The 25,818-nt window shown below is 39.8% G+C and overlaps 1 protein-coding gene across 4 annotated transcripts in view; it reads left to right on the forward strand.

The window, feature by feature from the left end:
• Window positions 1-25,818, forward strand: part of Nox4 (NADPH oxidase 4) — a 177,745-nt gene that overhangs the window by 83,853 nt on the left and 68,074 nt on the right. For all 4 annotated transcript variants that reach the window (XM_008759643.4, XM_039092943.2, NM_053524.1 and 1 more), the window contains 1 exon segment: window positions 6,535-6,595. In XM_008759643.4, coding sequence (XP_008757865.1) covers window positions 6,535-6,595 — 61 coding nt within the window.

The raw sequence follows: 25,818 nt of genomic DNA on the forward strand, positions 1-25,818 counted from the left end.
TTTCTTGCCTCATGAGTTAAGAGTTCTAGTAACTAAAAGAGGAAAGCCTGGATTAGGGTCCAGGTTGTGAATCTCAGTTTCAATCATATGATTTGGACATAACATGCAGTGTGCTTACATTTTTTATTCAATATTGAGTGGTATTTTGCTCTTTGCTTTCACTGTCCCATAGGTCCAGAATCAGAACCCTGTGTGTTTTGCTTCTGCTTGCCTTTGAGTTCGTGGAGGGGTACTTGTCATATTTTAGTCAGGCTAAAGTAAATCTTGGGAGAGAAAAGCTCACATACAAATATAGATAGGAACTTTTAGACATGTTTTGACCTCTAGCTCTTGCTCTCCCTGCTTCTGAGAGCTAAATTCTCCCGAGTTCTGATGAAAGATGGAACTTGATTTCCTGGTGCTCCCTTCTTATACACAGGAGGGTTTTAGCTTCAGATATTTCCTCGGTCATTTTCACACCACCATCTCACTATATTCTTTCAAATATTTGTCAAATATTTTCTTCTGTTTTCATTAATTATTTTACTTATTTACATCCTGAATGAGCTTGCGCAGTCTGGTCCGAGGCCCGTGGCAATTATTTTCCAATTGTGCATATTACTTGCTTTTTTCCTCAGCCTTTTCATTTGAATCTTTTGTAACCTTAAGCTGGTCATTTTCGTGTTTGTTTTCATATTACACGTCTTTAATTACTTATTTTATTTTAGATGTAGGAATGTTTTGCCTACATGGATGTTTGTGAACTACATGAGAGCCTGGTACCCATAAAGGTCAGAAAAGGTGCCTCAGATTCCCTAAATTGGAGTTCCAGATGGTTGTGAGCTACCATGTCTGTTGGGAACTGAACCCACATCCTCTGAGTGAGCCGCAAGGGTTTTTAAACACTAGGCCAGCTCTCCAATGTGTTAGTATAAGGAACAAAAGATAAAACTGGGCTTTTCATCTATGTTATCAAAATCATCAACTTACATATTTTGTGTTTAATAATGAGTATAAATATATGTATATGCACTGTTTTATTCTATTTGTGTTCAAGTAGACAGTAACAGTTTATATGTATAAAAATATTTATCTCACCATGTTGCATTCATGTGCAGGACTCAGTGCTCTTACCTCACCGTCCTTTCTCATGCTTTTTGAATATTCCTCATTTGGGAAATTATATGAACTCCTATCACAGTATCTGGAATATTTCAAAACTCCAATAAATTTGTGTTTAAAAGATGAATAAGTCGTGGAAGAAAGACATACATGTGAAGTCCTTGTTTTTGTCTCAGGTCCATTCTTTAATAATTTAATCAAGTGATATTTCATTCACTAATGGTTTTTCACCTTCCATCATGCATGTATGTATAATATACTATACTTTTTAGAATATGTAACAGTGATTTTTTAAAACTAGATCTTATTTTCTAAATATTTTTAACCTATTCATGTGGACAAGGTACACAAAATGGGGACCCAAAAGCTACACAAGCACTTTTAGGTTCAGAGATGTGAAGAATTTTATTGACAAATAAAATTAGGCTCTTCTTATGAAAAGAAAGCTTTGACATAAGTCTCAAAGAGTTGCCAAGAGTTAACAGCAGACTGGAAAAGAATTTGTTACAAATGAGGAGACTCTAAGTAATTTGGGGGCAGAGATGTTTTAGATATTGATAGTTTGTTTTATTGAATTAAAATGGATTAAACTAAATCATACAATATATAGAGATGGATATAGTGGGAAGAACTGATTTTGACCTTTGAACATAAGAAACAAAGAATTTGCATGTTATTGAGTCACCTTTTCATCATTGTGACAGAATTCCAAAGAAGTCAACTTAAGCAAACGCTTTTTATTTTGGTTCACCGTACCAGAGGTCATGGTCGGCTGACATGTCTGTGGTATATACGGCACCAAGGTATAAGAACATGGAAAAACAGAATGTTCATCTTCCCATACAGAGAATGTATGAAAGGAAGGTGTGGGCACAGAGCATAGCCTTTAGCATTAAATCTCCAGAGCTCTAATTTCTTTCTCTTGGCCTGTGTACCTATAACTCATATGCTGTACAGTCATCAGTGAAATACCCAATTGATTAAGTTACTGCCCTCCTTATTCAGTTACCTCAGTAGCCTCACCAGCATGGAATCAAGACTTCAGTCAATACGAAGATGCTGTCCCATACAGCACAACCAATATGAGATTTCTGTGCTCAGACAGTTTCCTTTGGTGGATTTCCTTTGGAAAGTTATTTGAAAGGGCTTAAAAGTTGATTGAACCTGGTAGCAAGACTAATATGTGATATTACTGTGATATTTGGTCCCTACTCTGGAAGAAGCTTGGTTCCATGTCCCGATATATGAGAATCAAAAGAATGTAATTTGAGAAGTAAGGTAAAAACAATTTCAGCTAAATTACATCTAGAATGAACTGCCTAGATGATAGTGAAAGAAGTGAGAGATTGGAGCTAGAAAGTAAAAAGGGGTCACAGAGATCACAAAAATGATTAAAGAACATCCTTTTGATTATTTTGTGATCTGTGATCATTTTTCTGATTTAAAAAGTTAGGTTACACATAACTTTAGATAATAAATTGAAATACAAATTTCAATTATTTTCTTTATTTCAAGTCTCATGAATTAAAAACATATTGCATTATTTCTTAAATTTTTGATGTTTAATATACACATATATAATGAAATTATATTATATCCCTTAAACAGATATACTTTAATATTTATTGACACTGATATATAAACATTAGTAAATTATTCATACTTAAAATTTAATACCTATCAAACAAATATGAAAAAGCCTTTTGCAGGATCTAATGAGATGATCACATGTTTTGTTTTTCTTTCTCCATTTGTTTCTGTGGTCCATATGTTGGACCATCCCAGTTTTCCTAGGTTGGCCTACTTGATCATGGTAGATGATATATTTGTTCTTAGGTGTGGCTTGTATTTTGTTGAATATTTTTGCATCAATATTCAGAAGAGCAACTAGTATGAATTTCTTTGTTGAGACTGTGTTATTTAGTTATCAAGGGACTGTGGCCTCATAGAATAAGGTTGGCAATGTTCTGCTGCTGCTATTTTTTGGAATAGTTTGAGAAGTGTTTGTGTTAGCTTCTCTTTGAAAGGTCTGGCAGATCTCTGTGCTAAATCCACCTGGCCATGGGCCTTTTTTATTTTTATTTTTTGATTGGAAGACTTTTAACTGCTTCTATTTCCATAGGGGTTATAGATCTATTTAAATTGTTTACTTAATTTTGACTTAATTTTGGTAGGTGGTATCTATCAAGAAAATTGTCCAATCCATTTAGGTTTTTCAACTTTGTGGCATATGGGTTTTTAAGTTTAGCCTAATGGTTCTTTGGATTTCCTCAGTGTCTGTTGTTATAACCTCCGTTTCAATTCCAATTTTATTAATTGGATACTGTCTCTCTTTTAATTAGTTTGGCAAAGGTTTGGTCTATCTTGTTGACTTTCTCAAAGAAATACCTCTTGGTTTTGTTGATCCTTTGTATTGTTCCCTTTGTTTCTATTTCATTGATTTCAGGCCCTGGTTTAATTATTTCCTGTTTTCTATTCCTCTTGGATATTTACTTCTTTGTATTCTAGAGCTTTCAGGTGTACTTAAATTGTTGGTATGAAGACATCTTCAATTTCTTTTTGAAGGCACTCAGTGATAGGAACTTTCCTCCTAGCATTGCTTTCATTATGCTCCATAAGTTTTGGTATATTATGCATTCATCTTCACTATACTTCCTTCTTTATTTCTTCCTTAACTCCAAAGTCATTCAGTAGGGAGTTGTTCAGTTTCCATGATTGTAGGCTTTCTGTTGTTTCTGCTTTTGAAATCCACCATGTGGTAAATTTTGGAGATTTCCTGAGGTCTTTGTTTTGGGTGAAATGTTCTGTAGATATCTGTTAGGTACATTTGATTAACAACACTGTCATTTTCATTGTTCCTCTGTTTAGTTGCTGTTTGAATAATCTGTCTATTGGTAAGAGTGGGATGTTAAAGTCCTCCACTATTAATGTCGGGTTTGCTTTAGTAATGTTTCTTTTATAAATGCGGGTACTCTTGCATTTGATGCATAGATATTGAGAATTGAGATATCATCTTGGTGGATTTTTTCCTTTTATGTGTATGAAGTGTCTTTTCCATCTCGTTTGATTAATTTTGGTCCAATGTCTATTTAGAAATTAGAAATTAGGTGTTAGAACAACTCCTTCACCCTACTTTTGTCTGTTTACTTGGAAAATCTTTTTCCAGCCTTTTACTGTGAGGTAATGTTTATCTTCACTGCTGTTTTTCTTCTAGTATCTTTTGTAGGGTTGGATTTGTGAATAGATATTGTTTAAATTTGGTTTTGTCTTGGAATATCTTGTTTCTGTCACCTATGGTGATTGAATGCTGGTTGGGTATAATAATCTGACCTGGCAGCTGTTCTTCCTTAGAGTCTGCAAGACAGATGGCTAGGCCCTTCTGTCTTTTAGAGTCTCTTTTTATAATGTATGAGTAATTTTGATAATTCGACCTTTATATGTCACTTGGCCTTTTTTCCCTTGCAGCTTTTAATATTCTTTTGTTGTTGTCGTTGTTTTGTAGGCTTAGTGTTTTGAATATTGTGCAGTAGGAGGATTTCCTTTTTTTGATCCAATCTATTTGGTGTGCTGTAAACTTCTTTTATATGTATAGCTATCTCTTTCTTTAGGTTTTGGGAATTTTCTTCTATGATTTTGTGGAAAATACTTTCTGGGCATTCGAGCTGGAATCTTCTTTTATTCCTATTATTCTTAGTTTTGGTCTTTTCACAGTGTCATAGATTTCCTAGATATTTTGTGTCAGGAACATTTTAGATTTAACATTCTCTTTGACTGATTTATCAATTTCTTATGTCCTATCATCTAAGCTTGAGCCCGAGATTCTCTCTTCCATCTCTTCTATTCTGTTGGTGATGTTTGTGTCTATAATCCCTGTTCTCTTTCTTAGGTTTTTTATCCCAAGGATTCTTTAAGCTTATGTTTTCTTTATTGCTTCTCTTTCCATTTTCAAGTCTTGGACATTCTTATTCATTTCCTTTACATGTTTGATTGTTTTCTTGTATTTCTTTAAGGGGTTTATTCATTTTCTTTTTAAAGACCTCTATCATCTTCATAAGATTAGATTAAGGTAATTTTTTTTTTGCTTCAGATGTTTTAGGATATCCAGGGCTTCTTGTCATAGGATAGCTGGGCTCTAGTGGTACAATATTACCATGGGTCTTGTTGTTTGTGTTCTTGTGCTGCCTTTTAGCCATCTAGTTATTGCTAGTGCCAGTGAGCTTCCAGGAAATAAGGCAGATTTGTGGACCAGAAAATGAAGTAAAGGGTTCAAGGCAGCTTGCTGCTGCTTGGTGTGCCTGAAGGGGACCGGACAAGCAAGGAACCTGGGGCAGGGATCCTACTTGGGTGTCTTCCCTGCTGATAGGCCTGTGGGAATTCAGGCAGAACAGTGTAGGACAATAAAACCTTGCCAGGAAGTTTAGTAAGGTAGAGTGGGTCTGAGACTCCAGAGACTAGGTGGGCACATACCTGAGACTTAGGCAACTGCCTATGTTCTGCCAGGTTCATGGCCTGGAATACATGCCACACTCCCTACATTAGGAAATGTGGCCTGTGGTCATTTAGACCCAGAACAGAGTTCTCCATACTAATGAGGCACCTAGAGTCCCTGAGGTCTTAGCCAATAAGCTTCCCTTCCTATGCATCCTCCCTGCAAAAAGTATTTAATTTCGGTTTCAACCTGAGAACTTGATAGGTTATGGTATGCATCCATTTTTCACCCTGAAGAGTCAATAAACAGTTTAGAACCATGGACTGTTTCTTTAGTCTACCACCATATGAGGTACATGTGGAAAGACTTCATCTACAGAGCCACAACCTAATTCTCTGGTAAAAGGCCTCTCTATGCTCCAGGCCTAATTGAAGGCCCCTAACCAGCTGAGCTTTCACACATCTCAAACTGTGCTTTCCCACTCTTGAGCAGTGCCTCGGTGCTTCTCTAAAGCCCAGCACCCACTTGGAGGCTGTGTGGTATAAGCACAGTCAAACTCTCCAGATTTTACCTCCTGAGTGACCTTGCCTTGAGGCAGGTTGAACATGTACCAACAGAGTAGTGGGACAGAAAATGGAGCTTAGGAGGCTGGGTGAAATTCATACTGCTGGCTGTGCCACAGTGTGGCTGTTAGGCAGAGGATTAGGAGTAGAGGGGTTTCACCTTGATGTCCCTGGTACTTCAGACCTGACAGAATGCAGGCCAGAAAGTACTCAACAGATATCACTCTATTAATTTTTATTTGCATATTTTTGTTTTATATGCATATTTATGGGTCTTTAGAGAAACTCAAATGCCCTGTTGATCAATGACATTGCTTTATCTATCATATACATTTTATCTTGTTCTTTATCATTAGTTGTTGATCTGAGGTTTTAATCACATTGTATTCTTCTAATATATAACAATCAATCTGAATTAATGCTAGTATTTATTTTTTTCAGTGTCCTACTGAAACCAAAGCAACATTTGGTGTCCACTTTAAAGTAGTAGGAGACTGGACAGGTATGTACAACTTAATAGTTTTAAATTCTTGAAAAGATGTAATATAACAAAATGTAACAACACAATTAATAGGGAAATGTATATAGATATTAAGAAGTTCATGTTTTCTTTGTTTATTTAGTTTCAGTGTCTAATTTTCTATAATAATTGTTTATGAAATAAGGATAATATACATACCAGTAATTATTAATAATGCATTATTTATGGAGATTATATCATAGGTTTCTTAATGTCAGTTGTACTGCCAGAAGGTAGGAATGCTTAAATCTAGTTCTTGAAAGCATGACTTTAAAGTTCATGGTGGTATTGACTTTCAAAATAATCTATTTAGGTGAGTGAGACTGTTAAGAAAGATGAGATGCTTGCTGTCAAGCTTGATAACCCAATGTTGAGACTCAGAAACGACATTCTGGAAGGGAAGACTCACCTTCCTCAAGCTCTCCTCTGAATTACACACACATTGCAATTCTGCATTACACACACACACACACACACACACACACACACACACACACACACTCATGCACGCACACACCAAGTAAAAGTTTAAATAAACACTTTGGATTGAGAACAAACAACTCTCAACTTTGAATGACCTTGATGTGTATCTATAACACCAAAACATTTTTAGAATAGCAGTTACTTTTAATATCAGGTCTTTAGACATCTTTTTAATAAAAGCTTTATAATCTTTGAGAGATACTTTATATAAAATACCAAACAATTAAAATAACATGATTTGTTATTATATGCTTTGGATGCACACAATGGATAATAAATGTACACTCAATTAATATTGGCATGTTGGTTCTTTAGAGTGCTGTCAAAAGAAAAGAATGAAAGTATAAGAAAGAACAAAAACACATTAAAATATATTTACAATTTAATAATTTAAAAAGATCTCCTTTAGAGTAGATTCAGTGAAGTCTAGACAGAATAAGAAAATTCATAGAGAAGAATTTTTGAAATTTAGACATTGAGCAAATATAGGAAGATATAAGAAAAACGGAAAATTAAAAAAAATAAAAAAAAAGAAAAATGAAAAATTAACAGGAAATTCTACCTCAAATCAGGGAAAGTGGTGATCAGGAATCAAATGAAGAAGAACCAAGACACCTAAATGAATCAAAAAACAAAAAACAAACAAACAAACAAAAAACAAATAATATATTCCAATAAAAATTTGCAAACAAACTCAAAGGAAAAACCACATGATCATCTCATTAGATGCTGAGAAAGAATTTCACAAAATTCAATACCCCTACATGGTAAAAGTCTTGGAAAGATCAGGAATTCAAGGTCCATACCTAAATATAGTAAAAGGAATATGTAGCAAACCATTAGCCAACATCAAACTAAATGGAGAGAAACTTGAAGCAATCCCACTAAATCAGGGACTAGACAAGTCTGCCCACTCTCTCCCGATCTATTCAGTGTAGAACTCAAAGTCCTAGCCAAAGCAATTAGGCAAGCAAAGGAGGGCAAAGGGACACAAATTGGAAAGGAAGAAATCAAAGTATTACTATATGCATACAATATGACTTAGCAAAGTGGATGGATATAAATTAACTTCAAAATAAAAATCAGTAGCCTTCCTCTACTCAAAAGATAAAGAGGCTGAGAAAGAAATTAGGGAAACAACACCCTTCACAATAGCCACAAATAACATAAAATACCTAGGTGTAACTCCAACCAAGCAAGAGAAAGAGCTGTATGATAAGAACTTCAAGTCTCTGAAGAAAGAAATTAAGAAGATCTCAAAAGATGGAAAGGCCTACCATGCTCATGGATTGGCAGAATTAATATAGTAAAAAAAAAGCCATTTTGCCAAAATTCCAATTCAATTCTTCATAGAGTTAGAAAGAGCAATTTGCAATGTCGTTTGGAATAACAAAAAACTCAGGATAGTGAAAACTATCCTTAACAATAAAAGACCTGGGAGAATCACCATCCCTGACTTCAAGCTGTATTACAGAGCAATAGTGTTAAAAACTGCATGGTATTGGTACAGAGACAGGCAGGTAGATCAATGGAATAGAATTAAAGACCCAGAAATTAACCCACATACCTATGGTCACTTGATCTTTGACAAAGGAGTTAAAACCATCGAGTGGAAAGAAGATAGCATTTTCAACAAATGGTATTGGTTCAACTGGAGGTCAGCATGTTGAAGAATGCAAATTTATTCATTCTTATCACCCTATACAAAGCTCAAGTCCAATTGGATCAAGGACCTTCACATAAGTCAAGATACACTCAAACTCATAACTCTATGAACTAAAAATGGGGAAGAGCCTTCAACACAAGGGTACTGGGGAAAATTTCCTGAACAAAACACAAATGGCTTATGCTCTAAGATCAAGAATCAACAAATGGATCTCATAAAACTGCAAAGCTTTTGTAAAGCAAAAGACACTGTCATTGGGACAAAACGGCAACCAACAGATTGGAAAAAGATCTTTACCACTCCTACATCTGATAGACGGCTAATATCCAAAACATACAAAGAACTCAAGAAGTTAGACTCCAGAGAGCCAAATAATGATATTGAAAAATAGGGTACAGAGCTAATAAAGAATTCTCAGGTGAAAAATACTGAATGGCTGAGAAATTCCTAAAAAAATAAATGTTCAACATCGTTAGTCTTTAGGGAAATGCAAATGAAAACATCACTGAGATTTCACCTCATATCAGAATGGCTAAGACCAAAAACTCAGGTGACAACAGATGCTGGCTAAGATGTTGAGAAGGAGAAACACTCCTCCATTGTTGGTGGAATTGCAAGCTGGTACAGCTACTCTGGAAATCAGTGTGGAGGTTCCTTAGAAAATTGGACATAATTCTACCTGAGTATCCAGCTATACCACTCCTCAGCATATACCCAAAGATACTCCAACATACAACAAAGACACACACTCTACTATGTTCATAGCAGCCTTATTTATAATAAGGCCAGAAGCTTCAAAGGACCCATATGCTCTTCAACACAGGAATGGAAAAAGAAAATGTGGTATATCTACACAATGGAGTACTACTCAGCTATCAAAAACAATGACTTCAGGAATTCATAGGCTAATGGATGGAACTGGAAAATATCATCGTGAGTGAGGTAACCCAATTACAAAAAAACACACACAGTATGTACTCCCTGATAAGTGGATAATAGCCAAAAGCTTGAATTACCCAACATACAATCTACAGACCACATGAAGCTCAAGAAGAAGGGCGACCAAAATGTGGATGCTTCACTCCTTCTTAAAAAGGGGAGCAAAGATATTCATAGGAGGAGATATGGAGACAAAGTTTGGAGCAGAGACTGAAGGAAAGGCCATTCAGAGCCTGCCCCACCTAGGGATCGTGTGTGTGTGTGTGTGTGTGTGTGTGTGTGTGTGTACACACACACACATATATATATACATATACATACATACATATACACACGTATACATACGTATACACACACACATATATACATATATATATATATATATATATATATATATATATATATATATCCACCAAACTTAGACAATATAGATGAAGCCACGAAGTGCATGTTTACAGGAGCCTGATATAGCTGTCTCCTGAGTTGCTCAGCCAAAGCATGAAAATTACAGAGTCAAATGCTAAACCAAACCATTGAACTAAGAACAGGGTCCCAACTGAAGGAGTTAGAGAAAGGAGTTAGAGAAAGTTAGAGCTGAGGGGCTTGCAATCCCATAAGAACAACAATAACCAACCAACCAGAGCTCACAGGGACTAAATCACCAGCCAAAGAATGAACATGAACAGATCCATGGCTCCAGCTGCATGTGTAGCATAAGATGGACTTGTTGGGCACTAATGGGAGGAGAAGCCCTTTGTCCTGTCAAGGCTGGAACCCACCCCCCAATATAGGGGAATGTTAGGGTGGGGAGGCAGGAAATGGTGATTGTTTGGGAGGGGAACACCCTTATAGAGGAAGGGGACAGGGATGGGATAGGGCACTTATGGATGGGAAACCAAGAAAGGGAATGACATTTGAAATGTAAATAAAAAATATCCAAAAAAACCCCAATTTTTTTGGATTCAGCTTAGCAAAAGATTGGATGAAATCACACAATTCTGGAGAATTTGGTGAACCTTTTTGAAGGAAGTGAACCTCTCTTGTGAACATATCTCATTAGTGAATTGCTAGTTCAATCTATTATTAGCAAATGAAGACATATTCTCAAAAGCAGAGGGGAAGCAATCAGGGCCTATGTATTAAACCTGGGAAAAGTCACTGTAAACAAAAGTTAAGAAATTTTTTGTTGTGTTGGAAGAAAGAAAATATTTTAGAATCAAAGAAAGAGATTTTTGGGTAATGATCGAATATTCAGGAATGTGAAGGAATGTTATGAATAAATTTTTTTTGTATTTAAAGGCATTAAACATTGAAGTTGAGAGTTGAAAAATGAGGAATATATGCTATGTACAACTTAATGGGAAAAAAAGCCCAAATCAGTTTACAAAGATTGATTTAAAAAAGATTGAGAAGTAATAACCTTCTTGGAGTCACAAAATTTAATCTTAATTAGATAATATTTGTGCATTGGCATTCAAAAAAGATCACAACAGTCCATCTATAGATAAATATTCATGTATCATAGAAAGGTTACTTCTTCTTATATAGCAGAAACAGTTGAAAAATGAATTAGTTTTTACACTGTCTGGGAAATGAAGAATGGGGGAAATTCTTTTCCAGTAAGAATTTTAATATAGCAGAAATTAAATTCACCAGTGAATAATAATTGATAGAAATCTGGATAAAAAGGAAAAAAATAAAAGTATAAGGGAAAGGAAAAGCTTTTTGTTGGTTCGTGATTATCATGTATGATTTTTCCCCCTCAGAGTCATTTTTGATCACAAGTAGCTCCTTAAAAAATAATTACTTCAATATTTATTTTAGTTACCTCCACTAGGAGCAGGTAATATGTCCATTTTGCCCTCCTCTTAAAATTGTACTATTATATTGAGAGAGATGCAAAATCATTCTATTCAGAGAGTTCAGTTCTGTCTAGAATTACAATATTCTTCACATAGTAAAGGTAAACATGAATGTAGAGAAGCCCTATATAATTTTGTCACTCACTGACATAATATTTCAAAAGGAGATTTAGATTTCAGGAAAATGAGAACAGTCTCCTGCGATCAGAAATCACTAAGTTTCCTCCAAATTTAAAAGTATGAACAGAATACTATGTCTAGCAGTGCCAAAGAAGAGCTTAATAAAATTTGAGCATTAGAACCTTTTTTTGCGGAGGTGATTAGGGGTACTTTCTTTTTTTATTGGATTTTTTTATTTACATTTCAAATGTTTTCCCCCTTTTCAGTTTGCTGTCCATAAACCCCCTATCCCATTCCCCATCCCCCATCTTCTATGAGGGTGTTCCCTCACCTAACAACTTACACTTCCTGCCTCCCCTACACTGTGTGGTTGACCCTTGGCAGAACCAAAGGCTTCTCTTCCCATTGGTGCCCAATAAAGCCATCATTTGCTACTTATATGCAGCCAGAGCCATGGATCTGTCCAAGTGTATTCTTTGGATGGTGGTTTAGTCCCTGGAAGTTCTGGGTGGTTGGTATTGTTGCTCTTTTGGGGTTGCAAACCCCTTCAGCTCCTTCAATCCTTTCTTTAACTCCTCCAATGGGGCCCACCCCATTCTCAGTTAAATGCTTTACTGCTAGCATTTGCCTCTGTATTTGTAATGCTCTTGCAGAGCCTCTCAGGCGAAAGCTAGGAAACTTTTTTCAGTGATACGGTTCATTCATTTGTGTGCTTGTGTGTTTATGTGCATGGGTACCTGTGTGTGTGTGTGTGTGTGTGTGTGTGTGTGTGTGTGTGTGTGTGTGTGTGTGCGCGCGCGCGCGCGCATGCGCACGTGAATGTGTGTGTATGTAGATGCATGTATTCCATAGTGTGCATGTCAAGATCAGAATGCTACTTTTGAGAATAAGTTCTTATCTTCCACAGTATTTGAGGATAGCTGTGTTTGGAGATCCAATCACTTTTACCTGCTAAGCAATCTCTTCAGCCTGTTTTGGCTTTTTAACTGTGATTTTGTTTTTGTGAAGTTTGCTTTACCATGGTGGTGAACAGGTAATAAAAAAAGATTTAGGAATGTTCTATATTAATCCTTTCAAGAGTAATATACCGTGCACAAAGATGTAAATGAAATGACCACATAGTTCTGGAGGAAGACTTGCCTAGTTTCATACTTGACTGCATTTTCTTTAGAATTGCATGTCTTGAATATATGAGTGACAAATTAAATGTAGAGGAATATGCAAGATAGGTTTTGTCCGTCTTGCAATGATGATAATAAAGATAGTAAAAAAAATTGAATTAGTATTGTATTTCTCTCCTACAATTAATCATATTTCTATTTCATAGAGTTATTATGATATTACTTAACTATACTTCTGTCTAAAATATCTTATCTATGCCAGATATGATTATTCACATTTTGCATTTACTCTATATTTTTAGTAGTTTAAATTGCTGATTATTTAAAAGATTTTTTTAAATTTTACTACTAAAGAGTTATATGTACAGTATCCAAACACAATTATTCTAAATTTTTGTTGTGAACAAATTCAACAGCCAATGTATAGGTAATCCTAAATAGACATAAAATAGAGGAGCCATTATATGTGTCACATAAAGGCTTTTTATTGATCCTTGGTTCTGATATTTTTGTTTTGTCCATTGTAATTTGCAGTGATCATTAGATATGGTTAACTGCTAGAATTTAAATTGAAAATTAAGTAAAAACACTGTGGATTTGCTTTGATAACATAAATTCACCCTAATCACAGTGTAACGAATATTAAATGCAACTTTTATCAAATACATCCACAAAATACTTGATTATTGTATGTCTGTGGCAGTCTATAAAGCATGAATGCTTTGGCTACTATACATCTGATTTTTTCATGGGAAGTTGAAGATAGGATATTTGTCATATATGTTAAATACTTTTAAATTTTAGAGCATTTCTTATATGATATGACATTTCCTTATAAGGCATGGCAACACTAAATTACATTAATTTATGGCTACAACATATTTAGGGAAATTCTATAACTTGTCATATAGTAGAAATGATTTTGAATGCCTGCTTTGCTTTTTATTCAAGTAGTTTTTAATAAATTTACAGTACTGTGGTATCATCAACAATGTTTTTTTTACTTACATTTCTTTCTACGTTTCATACAATGCATATAATGCATTGTTCTTTCACCTTATTGCCCTCTTTCATCCCTATCTTTCCTATGAAAACCTTTCTTTCCGACAAACTATTTTCCTTTTTCCTTTTCTTTTTTTTATTAACTTGAGTATTTCTTATATACATTTCAAGTGTTATTCCCTTTCCCGGTTTCCGGGCAAACATCCCCCTCCCCCCTCCCCTTCCTTATGGGTGTTCCCCTCCCAACCCTCCCCCCATTGCCGCCCTCCCCCCATAGTCTAGTTCACTGGGGGTTCAGTCTTAGCAGGACCCAGGGCTTCCCCTTCCACTGGTGCTCTTACTAGGATATTCATTGCTACCTATGGGGTCAGAGTCCAGGGTCAGTCCATGTATAGTCTTTAGGTAGTGGCTTAGTCCCTGGAAGCTCTGGTTGCTTGACATTGTTGTACTTTTGGGGTCTCGAGCCGCTTCAAGATCTTCCAGTTCTTTCTCTGATTCCTTCAACGGGGGACCTATTCTCAGTTCAGTGGTTTGCTACTGGCATTCGCCTCTGTATTTGCTGTATTCTGGCTGTGTCTCTCAGGAGCGATCTACATCCGGCTCCTGTCGGTCTGCACTTCTTTGCTTCATCCATCTTGTCTAATTGGGTGGCTGTATATGTATGGGCCACCTGTGGGGCAGGCTCTGAATGGGTGTTCCTTCAGTCTCTGTTTTAATCTTTGCCTCTCCCTTCCCTGCCAAGGGTATTCTTTTCCCTCATTTAAAGAAGGAGTGAAGCATTCACATTTTGATCATCCGTCTTGAGTTTCCTTTGTTCTAGGGATCTAGGGTAATTCAAGCATTTGGGCTAATAGCCACTTATCAATGAGTGCATACCATGTATGTCTTTCTGTGAGTGGGTTAGCTCACTCAGGATGATATTTTCCAGTTCCAACCATTTGCCTACGAATTTCATAAACTCGTTGTTTTTGATAGCTGAGTAATATTCCATTGTGTAGATGTACCACATTTTCTGTATCCATTCCTCTGTTGAAGGGCATCTGGGTTCTTTCCATTTTCTGGCTATTATAAATAAGGCTGCGATGAACATAGTGGAGCACGTGTCTCTTTTATATGTTGAGGCATCTTTTGGGTATATGCCCAAGAGAGGTATGGCTGGATCCTCAGGCAGTTCAATGTCCAATTTTCTGAGGAACCTCCAGACTGATTTCCAGAATGGTTTTACCAGTCTGCAATCCCACCAACAATGGAGGAGTGTTCCTCTTTCTCCACATCCTCGCCAGCATCTGCTGTCACCTGAGTTTTTGATCTTAGCCATTCTCACTGGTGTGAGGTGAAATCTCAGGGTTGTTTTGATTTGCATTTCCCTTATGACTAAAGATGTTGAACATTTCTTTAGGTGTTTCTCAGCCATTCGGCATTCCTCAGCTGTGAATTCTTTGTTCAGCTCTGAACCCCATTTTTTAATAGGGTTATTTGTTTCCCTGCGGTCTAACTTCTTGAGTTCTTTGTATATTTTGGATATAAGGCCTCTATCTGTTATAGGATTGGTAAAGATCTTTTCCCAATCTGTTGGTTGTCGTTTTGTCCTAACCACAGTGTCCTTTGCCTTACAGAAGCTTTGCAGTTTTATGAGATCCCATTTGTCGATTCTTGATCTTAGAGCATAAGCCATTGGTGTTTTGTTCAGGAAATTTTTTCCAGTGCCCATGTGTTCCAGATGCTTCCCTAGTTTTTCTTCTATTAGTTTGAGTGTGTCTGCTTTGATGTGGAGGTCCTTGATCCACTTGGACTTAAGCTTTGTACAGCGTGATAAGCATGGATCGATCTGCATTCTTCTACATGTTGCCCTCCAGTTGAACCAGCACCATTTGCTGAAAATGCTATCTTTTTTCCATTGGATGGTTTTGGCTCCTTTGTCAAAAATCAAGTGACCATAGGTGTGTGGGTTCATTTCTGGGTCTTCAATTCTATTCCATTGGTCTATCTGTCTGTCTCTGTACCAATACCATGCAGTTTTTATCACTATTGCTCTGTAATACTGCTTGAGTTCAGGGATAGTGATTCCCCCTGAAGTCCTCTTATTGTTGAGGATAGCTTTAGCTATCCTGGGTTTTTTGTTATTCCAGATGAATTTGCAAATTGTTCTGTCTAACTCTTTGAAGAATTGGATTGGTATTTTGATGGGGATTGCATTGAATCTGTAGATTGCTTTTGGTAAAATGGCCATTTTTACTATATTAATCCTGCCAATCCATGAGCATGGGAGATCTTTCCATCTTCTGAGGTCTTCTTCAATTTCTTTCCTCAGTGTCTTGAAGTTCTTATTGTACAGATCTTTTACTTGCTTGGTTAAAGTCACACCGAGGTACTTTATATTATTTGGGTCTATTATGAAGGGTGTCGTTTCCCTAATTTCTTTCTCGGCTTGTTTCTCTTTTGTATAGAGGAAGGCAACTGATTTATTTGAGTTAATTTTATACCCAGCCACTTTGCTGAAGTTGTTTATCAGCTTTAGTAGTTCTCTGGTGGAACTTTTGGGATCACTTAAATATACTATCATGTCATCTGCAAATAGTGATATTTTGACCTCTTCTTTTCCGATCTGTATCCCCTTGATCTCCTTTTGTTGTCTGATTGCTCTGGCTAGAACTTCAAGAACTATATTGAATAAGTAGCGAGAGAGTGGGCAGCCTTGTCTAGTCCCTGATTTTAGTGGGATTGCTTCAAGTTTCTCTCCATTTAGTTTAATGTTAGCAACTGGTTTGCTGTATATGGCTTTTACTATGTTTAGGTATGGGCCTTGAATTCCTATTCTTTCCAGGACTTTTATCATGAAGGGGTGTTGAATTTTGTCAAATGCTTTCTCAGCATCTAATGAAATGATCATATGGTTCTGTTCTTTCAGTTTGTTTATATAATGGATCACGTTGATGGTTTTCCGTATATTAAACCATCCCTGCATGCCTGGGATGAAGCCTACTTGATCATGGTGGATGATTGTTTTGATGTGCTCTTGAATTCGGTTTGCCAGAATTTTACTGAGTATTTTTGCGTCGATATTCATAAGGGAAATTGGTCTGAAGTTCTCTTTCTTTGTTGTGTCTTTGTGTGGTTTAGGTATAAGAGTAATTGTGGCTTCATAGAAGGAATTCGGTAGGGCTCCATCTGTTTCAATTTTGTGGAATAGTTTGGATAATATTGGTATAAGGTCTTCTATGAAGGTTTGATAGAATTCTGCACTAAACCCGTCTGGACCTGGGCTCTTTTTGGTTGGGAGACCTTTAATGACTGCTTCTATTTCCTTAGGAGTTATGGGGTTGTTTAACTGGTTTATCTGTTCCTGATTTAACTTCGATACCTGGTATCTGTCTAGGAAATTGTCCATTTCCTGAAGATTTTCAAGTTTTGTTGAATATAGGTTTTTATAGTAAGATCTGATGATTTTTTGAATTTCCTCTGAATCTGTAGTTATGTCTCCCTTTTCATTTCTGATTTTGTTAATTTGGACGCACTCTCTGTGTCCTCTCGTTAGTCTGGCTAAGGGTTTATCTATCTTGTTGATTTTCTCAAAGAACCAACTTTTGGTTCTGTTGATTCTTTCTATGGTCCTTTTTGTTTCTACTTGGTTGATTTCAGCTCTGAGTTTGATTATTTCCTGCCTTCTACTCCTCCTGGGTGTATTTGCTTCTTTTTGTTCTAGAGCTTTTAGGTGTGCTGTCAAGCTGCTGACATATGCTCTTTCCTGTTTCTTTCTGCAGGCACTCAGCGCTATGAGTTTTCCTCTTAGCACAGCTTTCATTGTGTCCCATAAGTTTGGGTATGTTGTACCTTCATTTTCATTAAATTCTAAAAAGTTTTTAATTTCTTTCTTTATTTCTTCCTTGACCAGGTTATCATTGAGTAGAGCATTGTTCAATTTCCACGTATATGTGGGCATTCTTCCCTTATTGTTATTGAAGACCAGTTTTAGGCCGTGGTGGTCCGATAGCACGCATGGGATTATTTCTATCTTTCTGTACCTGTTGAGGCCCGTTTTTTGACCAATTATATGGTCAATTTTGGAGAAAGTACCATGAGGAGCTGAGAAGAAGGTATATCCTTTTGCTTTAGGATAGAATGTTCTATAAATATCCGTTAAGTCCATTTGGCTCATGACTTCTCTTAGTCTGTCTACATCTCTGTTTAATTTCTGTTTCCATGATCTGTCCATTGATGAGAGTGGGGTGTTGAAATCTCCCACTATTATTGTGTGAGGTGCAATGTGTGTTTTGAGCTTTAGTAAGGTTTCTTTTACATATGTAGGTGCCCTTGTATTTGGGGCATAGATATTTAGGATTGAGAGTTCATCTTGGTGGATTTTTCCTTTGATGAATATGAAGTGTCCTTCCTTATCTTTTTTGATGACTTTTAGTTGAAAATTGATTTTATTTGATATTAGAATGGCTACTCCAGCTTGCTTCTTCTGACCATTTGCTTGGAAAATTGTTTTCCAGCCTTTCACTCTGAGGTAATGTCTGTCTTTGTCTCTGAGGTGTGTTTCCTGTAGGCAGCAGAATGCAGGGTCCTCGTTGCGTATCCAGTTTGTTAATCTATGTCTTTTTATTGGGGAGTTGAGGCCATTGATATTGAGAGATATTAAGGAATAGTGATTATTGCTTCCCGTTATATTCATATTTGGAAGTGAGGTTATGTTTGTGTGCTTTCATTCTCTTTGTTTTGTTGCCAAGATGATTAGTTTCTTGCTTCTAGGGTATAGCTTGCCTCCTTATGTTGGGCTTTACCCTTTATTATCCTTTGTAGTGCTGGACTTGTACAAAGATATTGTGTAAATTTGGTTTTGTCATGGAATATCTTGGTTTCTCCATCAATGTTAATTGAGAGTTTTGCAGGATACAGTAACCTGGGCTGGCATTTGTGTTCTCTTAGGGTCTGTATGACATCTGTCCAGGATCTTCTGGCCTTCATAGTTTCTGGCGAAAAGTCTGGTGTGATTCTGATAGGTCTGCCTTTATATGTTACTTGACCTTTTTCCCTTACTGCTTTTAATATTCTTTCTTTATTTTGTGCGTTTGGTGTTTTGACTATTATGTGACGGGAGGTGTTTCTTTTCTGGTCCAATCTATTTGGAGTTCTGTAGGCTTCTTGTATGCCTATGGGTATCTCTTTTTTTAGGTTAGGGAAGTTTTCTTCTATGATTTTGTTGAAGATATTTACTGGTCCTTTGAGCTGGGAGTCTTCACTCTCTTCTATACCTATTATCCTTAGGTTTGATCTTCTCAGTGAGTCCTGGATTTCCTGTATGTTTTGGACCAGTAGCTTTTTCCGCTTTACATTATCTTTGACAGTTGAGTCAATGATTTCTATGGAATCTTCTGCTCCCGAGATTCTCTCTTCCATCTCTTGAATTCTGTTGGTGAAGCTTGTATCTACAGCTCCTTGTCTTTTCTTTTGATTTTCTATGTCCAGGGTTGTTTCCATGTGTTCTTTCTTGATTGCTTCTATTTCCATTTTTAATTCCTTCAACTGTTTGATTGTGTTTTCCTGGAATTCTTTCAGGGATTTTTGCGATTCCTCTCTGTAGGCTTCTACTTGTTCTCTAAGGAAGTTCTTTATGTCTTTCTTGAAGTCCTCCAGCATCATGATCAAATATGATTTTGAAACTAGGTCTTGCTTTTCTGGTGTGTTTGGATATTCCGTGTTTGCTTTGGTGGGAGAATTGGGCTCCGATGATGCCATGTAGTCTTGGTTTCTGTTGCTTGGGTTCCTGCGCTTGCCTCTCGCCATCAGATTATGTCTAGTGTTACTTTGTTCTGCTATTTCTGACAGTGGCTAGACTGTCCTATAACCTGTGTGTCAGGAGTGCTGTAGACCTGTTTTCCTGTTTTCTTTCAGCCAGTTATGGGGACATAGTGTTCTGCTTTCGGGCGTGTAGTTTTTCCTCTCTACAGGTCTTCAGCTGTTCCTGTGGGCCTGTGTCTTGAGTTCACCAGGCAGGTTTCTTGCAGGGGAAAAGTTGGTCCTACCTGTGGTTCCAAGGCTCAAGTTTGCTCGTGGGGTACTGCCTAAGTCCTCTCCGCTGTGGCAGCAACCGGGAAAATCTGTGCCGCTCCTTCCGGGAGCCTCTGTGCACCAGGGTTTCAGATGACGTTTGGTGTTTTCCTCTGGCGCCTGGATGTGCACAGAGTGCAGTTTCTTCTGGTTTCCCAGGCGTGTCCGCCTCTCTGAAGGTTCAGCTCTCCCTCCCACGGGATTTGGGTGCAGAGAACTGTTTATCCGGTCTGTTTCCTTCAGGTTCCGGCAGTGTCTCAGGCGCAGGGGTCCTGCCGCTCCCGGGCCCTCCCCTACGGGAACCCAGAGGCCTTATACAGTTGCCTCTTGGGCCAGGGATGTGGGCAGGGGTGGGCAGTGTTGGTGGTCTCCTCCGCTCTGCAGCCTCAGGAGTGCCCACCTGATCAGGCGGTGAGGTCTCTCTCCCACGGGGTTTGGGAGCAGGGAGCTGCTGCGGTCCGGGATCCGCCGGTGTGGGACTTCCGGTAAACACAGGAAGTGCCCGGCCTTAGAGGAATTTTGCCTCTGTGTGTCCTGAGTTCACCAGGCAGGTTTCTTGCAGGGGAAAAGTTGGTCCTACCTGCAGTTCCAAGGCTCAAGTTTGCTCGTGGGGTACTGCCTAAGTCCTCTCCGCTGTGGCAGCAACCGGGAAGATCTGCGTCGCTCTTTCCAGGAGCCTCCGTGCACCAGGGTTCCAGATGGCGTTCGGTGTTTTCCTCTGGCGCCTGGATGTGCACAGAGTGCAGTCTCTTCTGGTTTCCCAGGCGTGTCCGCCTCTCTGAAGGTTCAGCTCTCCCTCCCACGGGATTTGGGTGCAGAGAACTGTTTATCCGGTCTGTTTCCTTCAGGTTCCGGCAGTGTCTCAGGCGCAGGGGTCCTGCCGCTCCCGGGCCCTCCCCTACGGGAACCCAGAGGCCTTATACAGTTGCCTCTTGGGCCAGGGATGTGGGCAGGGGTGGGCAGTGTTGGTGGTCTCCTCCGCTCTGCAGCCTCAGGAGTGCCCACCTGATCAGGCGGTGAGGTCTCTCTCCCACGGGGTTTGGGAGCAGAGAGCTGCTGCGGTCCGGGATCCGCCGGTGTGGGACTTCCGGTAAACACAGGAAGTGCCTGGCCTTAGAGGAATTTTGCCTCTGTGTGTCCTGAGTTCACCAGGCAGGTTTCTTGCAGGGGAAAAGTTGGTCCTACCTGCAGTTCCAAGGCTCAAGTTTGCTCGTGGGGTACTGCCTAAGTCCTCTCCGCTGTGGCAGCAACCGGGAAGATCTGCGTCACTCTTTCCAGGAGCCTCCGTGCACCAGGGTTCCAGATGGCGTTCGGTGTTTTCCTCTGGCGCCTGGATGTGCACAGAGTGCAGTCTCTTCTGGTTTCCCAGGCGTGTCCGCCTCTCTGAAGGTTCAGCTCTCCCTCCCACGGGATTTGGGTGCAGAGAACTGTTTATCTGGTCTGTTTCCTTCACGTTCCGGCAGTGTCTCAGGCGCAGGGGTCCTGCCGCTCCCGGGCCCTCCCCTACGGGAACCCAGAGGCCTTATACAGTTGCCTCTTGGGCCAGGGATGTGGGCAGGGGTGGGCAGTGTTGGTGGTCTCCTCCGCTCTGCAGCCTCAGGAGTGCCCACCTGATCAGGCGGTGAGGTCTCTCTCCCACGGGGTTTGGGAGCAGGGAGCTGCTGCGGTCCGGGATCCGCCGGTGTGGGACTTCCGGTAAACACAGGAAGTGCCCGGCCTTAGAGGAATTTTGCCTCTGTGTGTCCTGAGTTCACCAGGCAGGTTTCTTGCAGGGGAAAAGTTGGTCCTACCTGCAGTTCCAAGGCTCAAGTTTGCTCGTGGGGTACTGCCTAAGTCCTCTCCGCTGTGGCAGCAACCGGGAAGATCTGCGTCGCTCTTTCCAGGAGCCTCCGTGCACCAGGGTTCCAGATGGCGTTCGGTGTTTTCCTCTGGCGCCTGGATGTGCACAGAGTGCAGTCTCTTCTGGTTTCCCAGGCGTGTCCGCCTCTCTGAAGGTTCAGCTCTCCCTCCCACGGGATTTGGGTGCAGAGAACTGTTTATCCGGTCTGTTTCCTTCAGGTTCCGGCAGTGTCTCAGGCGCAGGGGTCCTGCCGCTCCCGGGCCCTCCCCTACGGGAACCCAGAGGCCTTATACAGTTGCCTCTTGGGCCAGGGATGTGGGCAGGGGTGGGCAGTGTTGGTGGTCTCCTCCGCTCTGCAGCCTCAGGAGTGCCCACCTGATCAGGCGGTGAGGTCTCTCTCCCACGGGGTTTGGGAGCAGAGAGCTGCTGCGGTCCGGGATCCGCCGGTGTGGGACTTCCGGTAAACACAGGAAGTGCCTGGCCTTAGAGGAATTTTGCCTCTGTGTGTCCTGAGTTCACCAGGCAGGTTTCTTGCAGGGGAAAAGTTGGTCCTACCTGCAGTTCCAAGGCTCAAGTTTGCTCGTGGGGTACTGCCTAAGTCCTCTCCGCTGTGGCAGCAACCGGGAAGATCTGCGTCACTCTTTCCAGGAGCCTCCGTGCACCAGGGTTCCAGATGGCGTTCGGTGTTTTCCTCTGGCGCCTGGATGTGCACAGAGTGCAGTCTCTTCTGGTTTCCCAGGCGTGTCCGCCTCTCTGAAGGTTCAGCTCTCCCTCCCACGGGATTTGGGTGCAGAGAACTGTTTATCTGGTCTGTTTCCTTCACGTTCCGGCAGTGTCTCAGGCGCAGGGGTCCTGCCGCTCCCGGGCCCTCCCCTACGGGAACCCAGAGGCCTTATACAGTTGCCTCTTGGGCCAGGGATGTGGGCAGGGGTGGGCAGTGTTGGTGGTCTCCTCCGCTCTGCAGCCTCAGGAGTGCCCACCTGATCAGGCGGTGAGGTCTCTCTCCCACGGGGTTTGGGAGCAGGGAGCTGCTGCGGTCCGGGATCCGCCGGTGTGGGACTTCCGGTAAACACAGGAAGTGCCCGGCCTTAGAGGAATTTTGCCTCTGTGTGTCCTGAGTTCACCAGGCAGGTTTCTTGCAGGGGAAAAGTTGGTCCTACCTGCAGTTCCAAGGCTCAAGTTTGCTCGTGGGGTACTGCCTAAGTCCTCTCCGCTGTGGCAGCAACCGGGAAGATCTGCGTCGCTCTTTCCAGGAGCCTCCGTGCACCAGGGTTCCAGATGGCGTTCGGTGTTTTCCTCTGGCGCCTGGATGTGCACAGAGTGCAGTCTCTTCTGGTTTCCCAGGCGTGTCCGCCTCTCTGAAGGTTCAGCTCTCCCTCCCACGGGATTTGGGTGCAGAGAACTGTTTATCCGGTCTGTTTCCTTCAGGTTCCGGCAGTGTCTCAGGCGCAGGGGTCCTGCCGCTCCCGGGCCCTCCCCTACGGGAACCCAGAGGCCTTATACAGTTGCCTCTTGGGCCAGGGATGTGGGCAGGGGTGGGCAGTGTTGGTGGTCTCCTCCGCTCTGCAGCCTCAGGAGTGCCCACCTGATCAGGCGGTGAGGTCTCTCTCCCACGGGGTTTGGGAGCAGGGAGCTGCTGCGGTCCGGGATCCGCCCCTATTTTCCTACATTAAAGTCTTCTTTTTGTGTGTGACTCAATGAATCTAATTCCAGTTGATTGCATGAGGATGGCAGAGGCTTATTAGAGCATGAGGAACTCATCAGTAAGCCTACCACTGAAGAAAGTGATGTTACGTCCCCTAGCAGCCATTAACGGCTAATAGATCTTTATGGAAGGATGGGTTTTTTAGTTACTGCAAAATGACTAGTAAACCTGAATGCTGCTACAGAATATCAGTGTAAACGCTATGCAAAGGCAATAGCTAAAATTAATTGCAGAGCGAATTATTTGTACATCTCAATTTTTTCTGGGTGTTAGGTGTTTATTTATTCCATGTGCATACAATACAAAAATTAATCTAAGTTTATAATAAAAATCATTATCTGCTGCTCCCAGCAAATATTAACACTGAGAATATTTTCTAGGATTGCTGTTGCTATGACAATTAAATTCCTCAGATAGCCACCAATAAAACATAATTTTTAATCAATTGGTTATTGTGGCTAATAAACATGCATCAAACATCTACTCTAGGCTGTAGGAGGATGAGATGTTAGTGTTACAGGCAGGTCACAGGTATGGCTTTCAAGTCTGTCTGAATGATTTTTCATAGGTCCTAATTAGCTATACCCAGTGGTTGTCAGGTTGTGCTTATTTAAAGGGAATGAGTTTAAGAGGAAGGAAAACAATTTTGAGAATCCTGAGCTTTTTAGGAAAATGATAAAACTCTTGAGGGAATGGACCTCTACCATAATTTCTGTGGTTCATTGATGGTGGTTATCTCCTGCCATATGGCTGATTAATTCTATTATCCTCAGTTACATCCTATGTCCATCAGACTCTGCAGTGGTTGCCAACTGAGCTTGCCAGGATCCACCAGGAAAAAGAATCACTGGGTATGGCAGCTGTAGCCTTATAAATGTGTTAGTGAAACAAGAGGACTTGATACAGAATTGAAATTGTGCCAGTTGTTTGTCCATCTCTGTCCATCTTCTTAGGTTATTGGATACATTGCCGGTGAGCATCAGTATCTTGGGAGTAATCTTGCTTTCTGAGCAATAGTATTTAGCAGTGTGCTTTAATTACTCAGTGAGCCACGGTGTAATCACATGTGGCATCATTCAGGTTCCTGTCCCATTTCCTTCTTATACAGGAGGTGCTTTCCTGTAACTCCAGCGTTTTTTACTCTACATTCATTTGTTATTTATTCTCTGGTCTATTTCATATGTAGGTGTATGTTATCACATGTCCATTGGAGAGTATGTGAAGAGGTCAGAGGCCAACTTGCCAGAGTCAGTTTGCTCTTTCTTCCAGGTCCATGCTCAGGTTATCAGTTTGATCACAATCTCTTTTACATGCTGAGCCATTGTGTCACTCTGCTTTACTATAATTTTCTTTCTTCCTTTTTAGCATTTACTTTGTTCTTATTTATTGATTTATTTATTAACAAAATTTCATTCATGAATACTCTATGTAATTTCCACCCTACAATTTCCCTTTCAATCTCTTTCTGTGTCTTTCCTGACTCTATCAAATTTGTGACCTTGTCTTCCATGATGATGATGATGATGATGATGATGATGATGATGATGCAGCATGTATTTTTGTAGGTATAGATGTATGTGTGCATTTTCATATACATGGTTTTATATATAGATGTATAGATTTATGTGCTTATATGTCTGTGTACACATAAATACTCAAAACATTTATCTTGCTGAGTTGACTTAGTGCTCTCACTCTAGTATATACATTTAGGGTTGACTCCTTGGTATTGGCTAAAATATCAGGACCTTATGCCTGGAGAAGCCTGAACATAAACAAAGCTTTTGGGGTTAAGGAGATAAAATGCAGTTCATGGGACTTATAATGTGTTTTTCCATAATGAGATACATTTTTGGCTTAGTTCCAGACATAGTTAAGAACAATATCCCTTCCGTTTACAAAGTAGTTATAATCCTAAAAATTTAATTTGCAAATTAAAGTGATTCAAACTTTTAATTTTTTATAATTCTAAATGATTTTTCAATTTTTATGTATGTTCAATGAATTTAACATATTTGCATGATATGATATTTTCCACATTGCTGAATATCCAATGTTCCTTATCCCTCCCTTTTAATTTCTGATAACCATTTTGAGAAAAAAATTGTTTTTAACAATTGCACTGAACTTACCCTAAGAAGTGCCACTGTCTCACATCTGAAAGAGTTCCAAGTTAAAGTAGAACTCACTGGAGAACTGAACTCAGGCATTGCAACATGTTATGTTCAGCAGTGGTGACTAAAAAGCACTACCCACTAGACTAGAAGAGAATAAATATCATTTCCTTAGAAACCACAAGGGTTCATCAGTTGTAAAAGACGCTTCTAAGAAATCTTGTAAAATAAAATTTGAGGTAGTAATTTCAGAAAGTTTGGTTTTTAGAGAATGCTTGAAATAAAAGCTACATTGAAGTAGC

This window comes from Rattus norvegicus, chromosome 1 (assembly GCF_036323735.1).
Source record: "Rattus norvegicus strain BN/NHsdMcwi chromosome 1, GRCr8, whole genome shotgun sequence".
Classification (NCBI taxonomy): domain Eukaryota; kingdom Metazoa; phylum Chordata; class Mammalia; order Rodentia; family Muridae; genus Rattus; species Rattus norvegicus.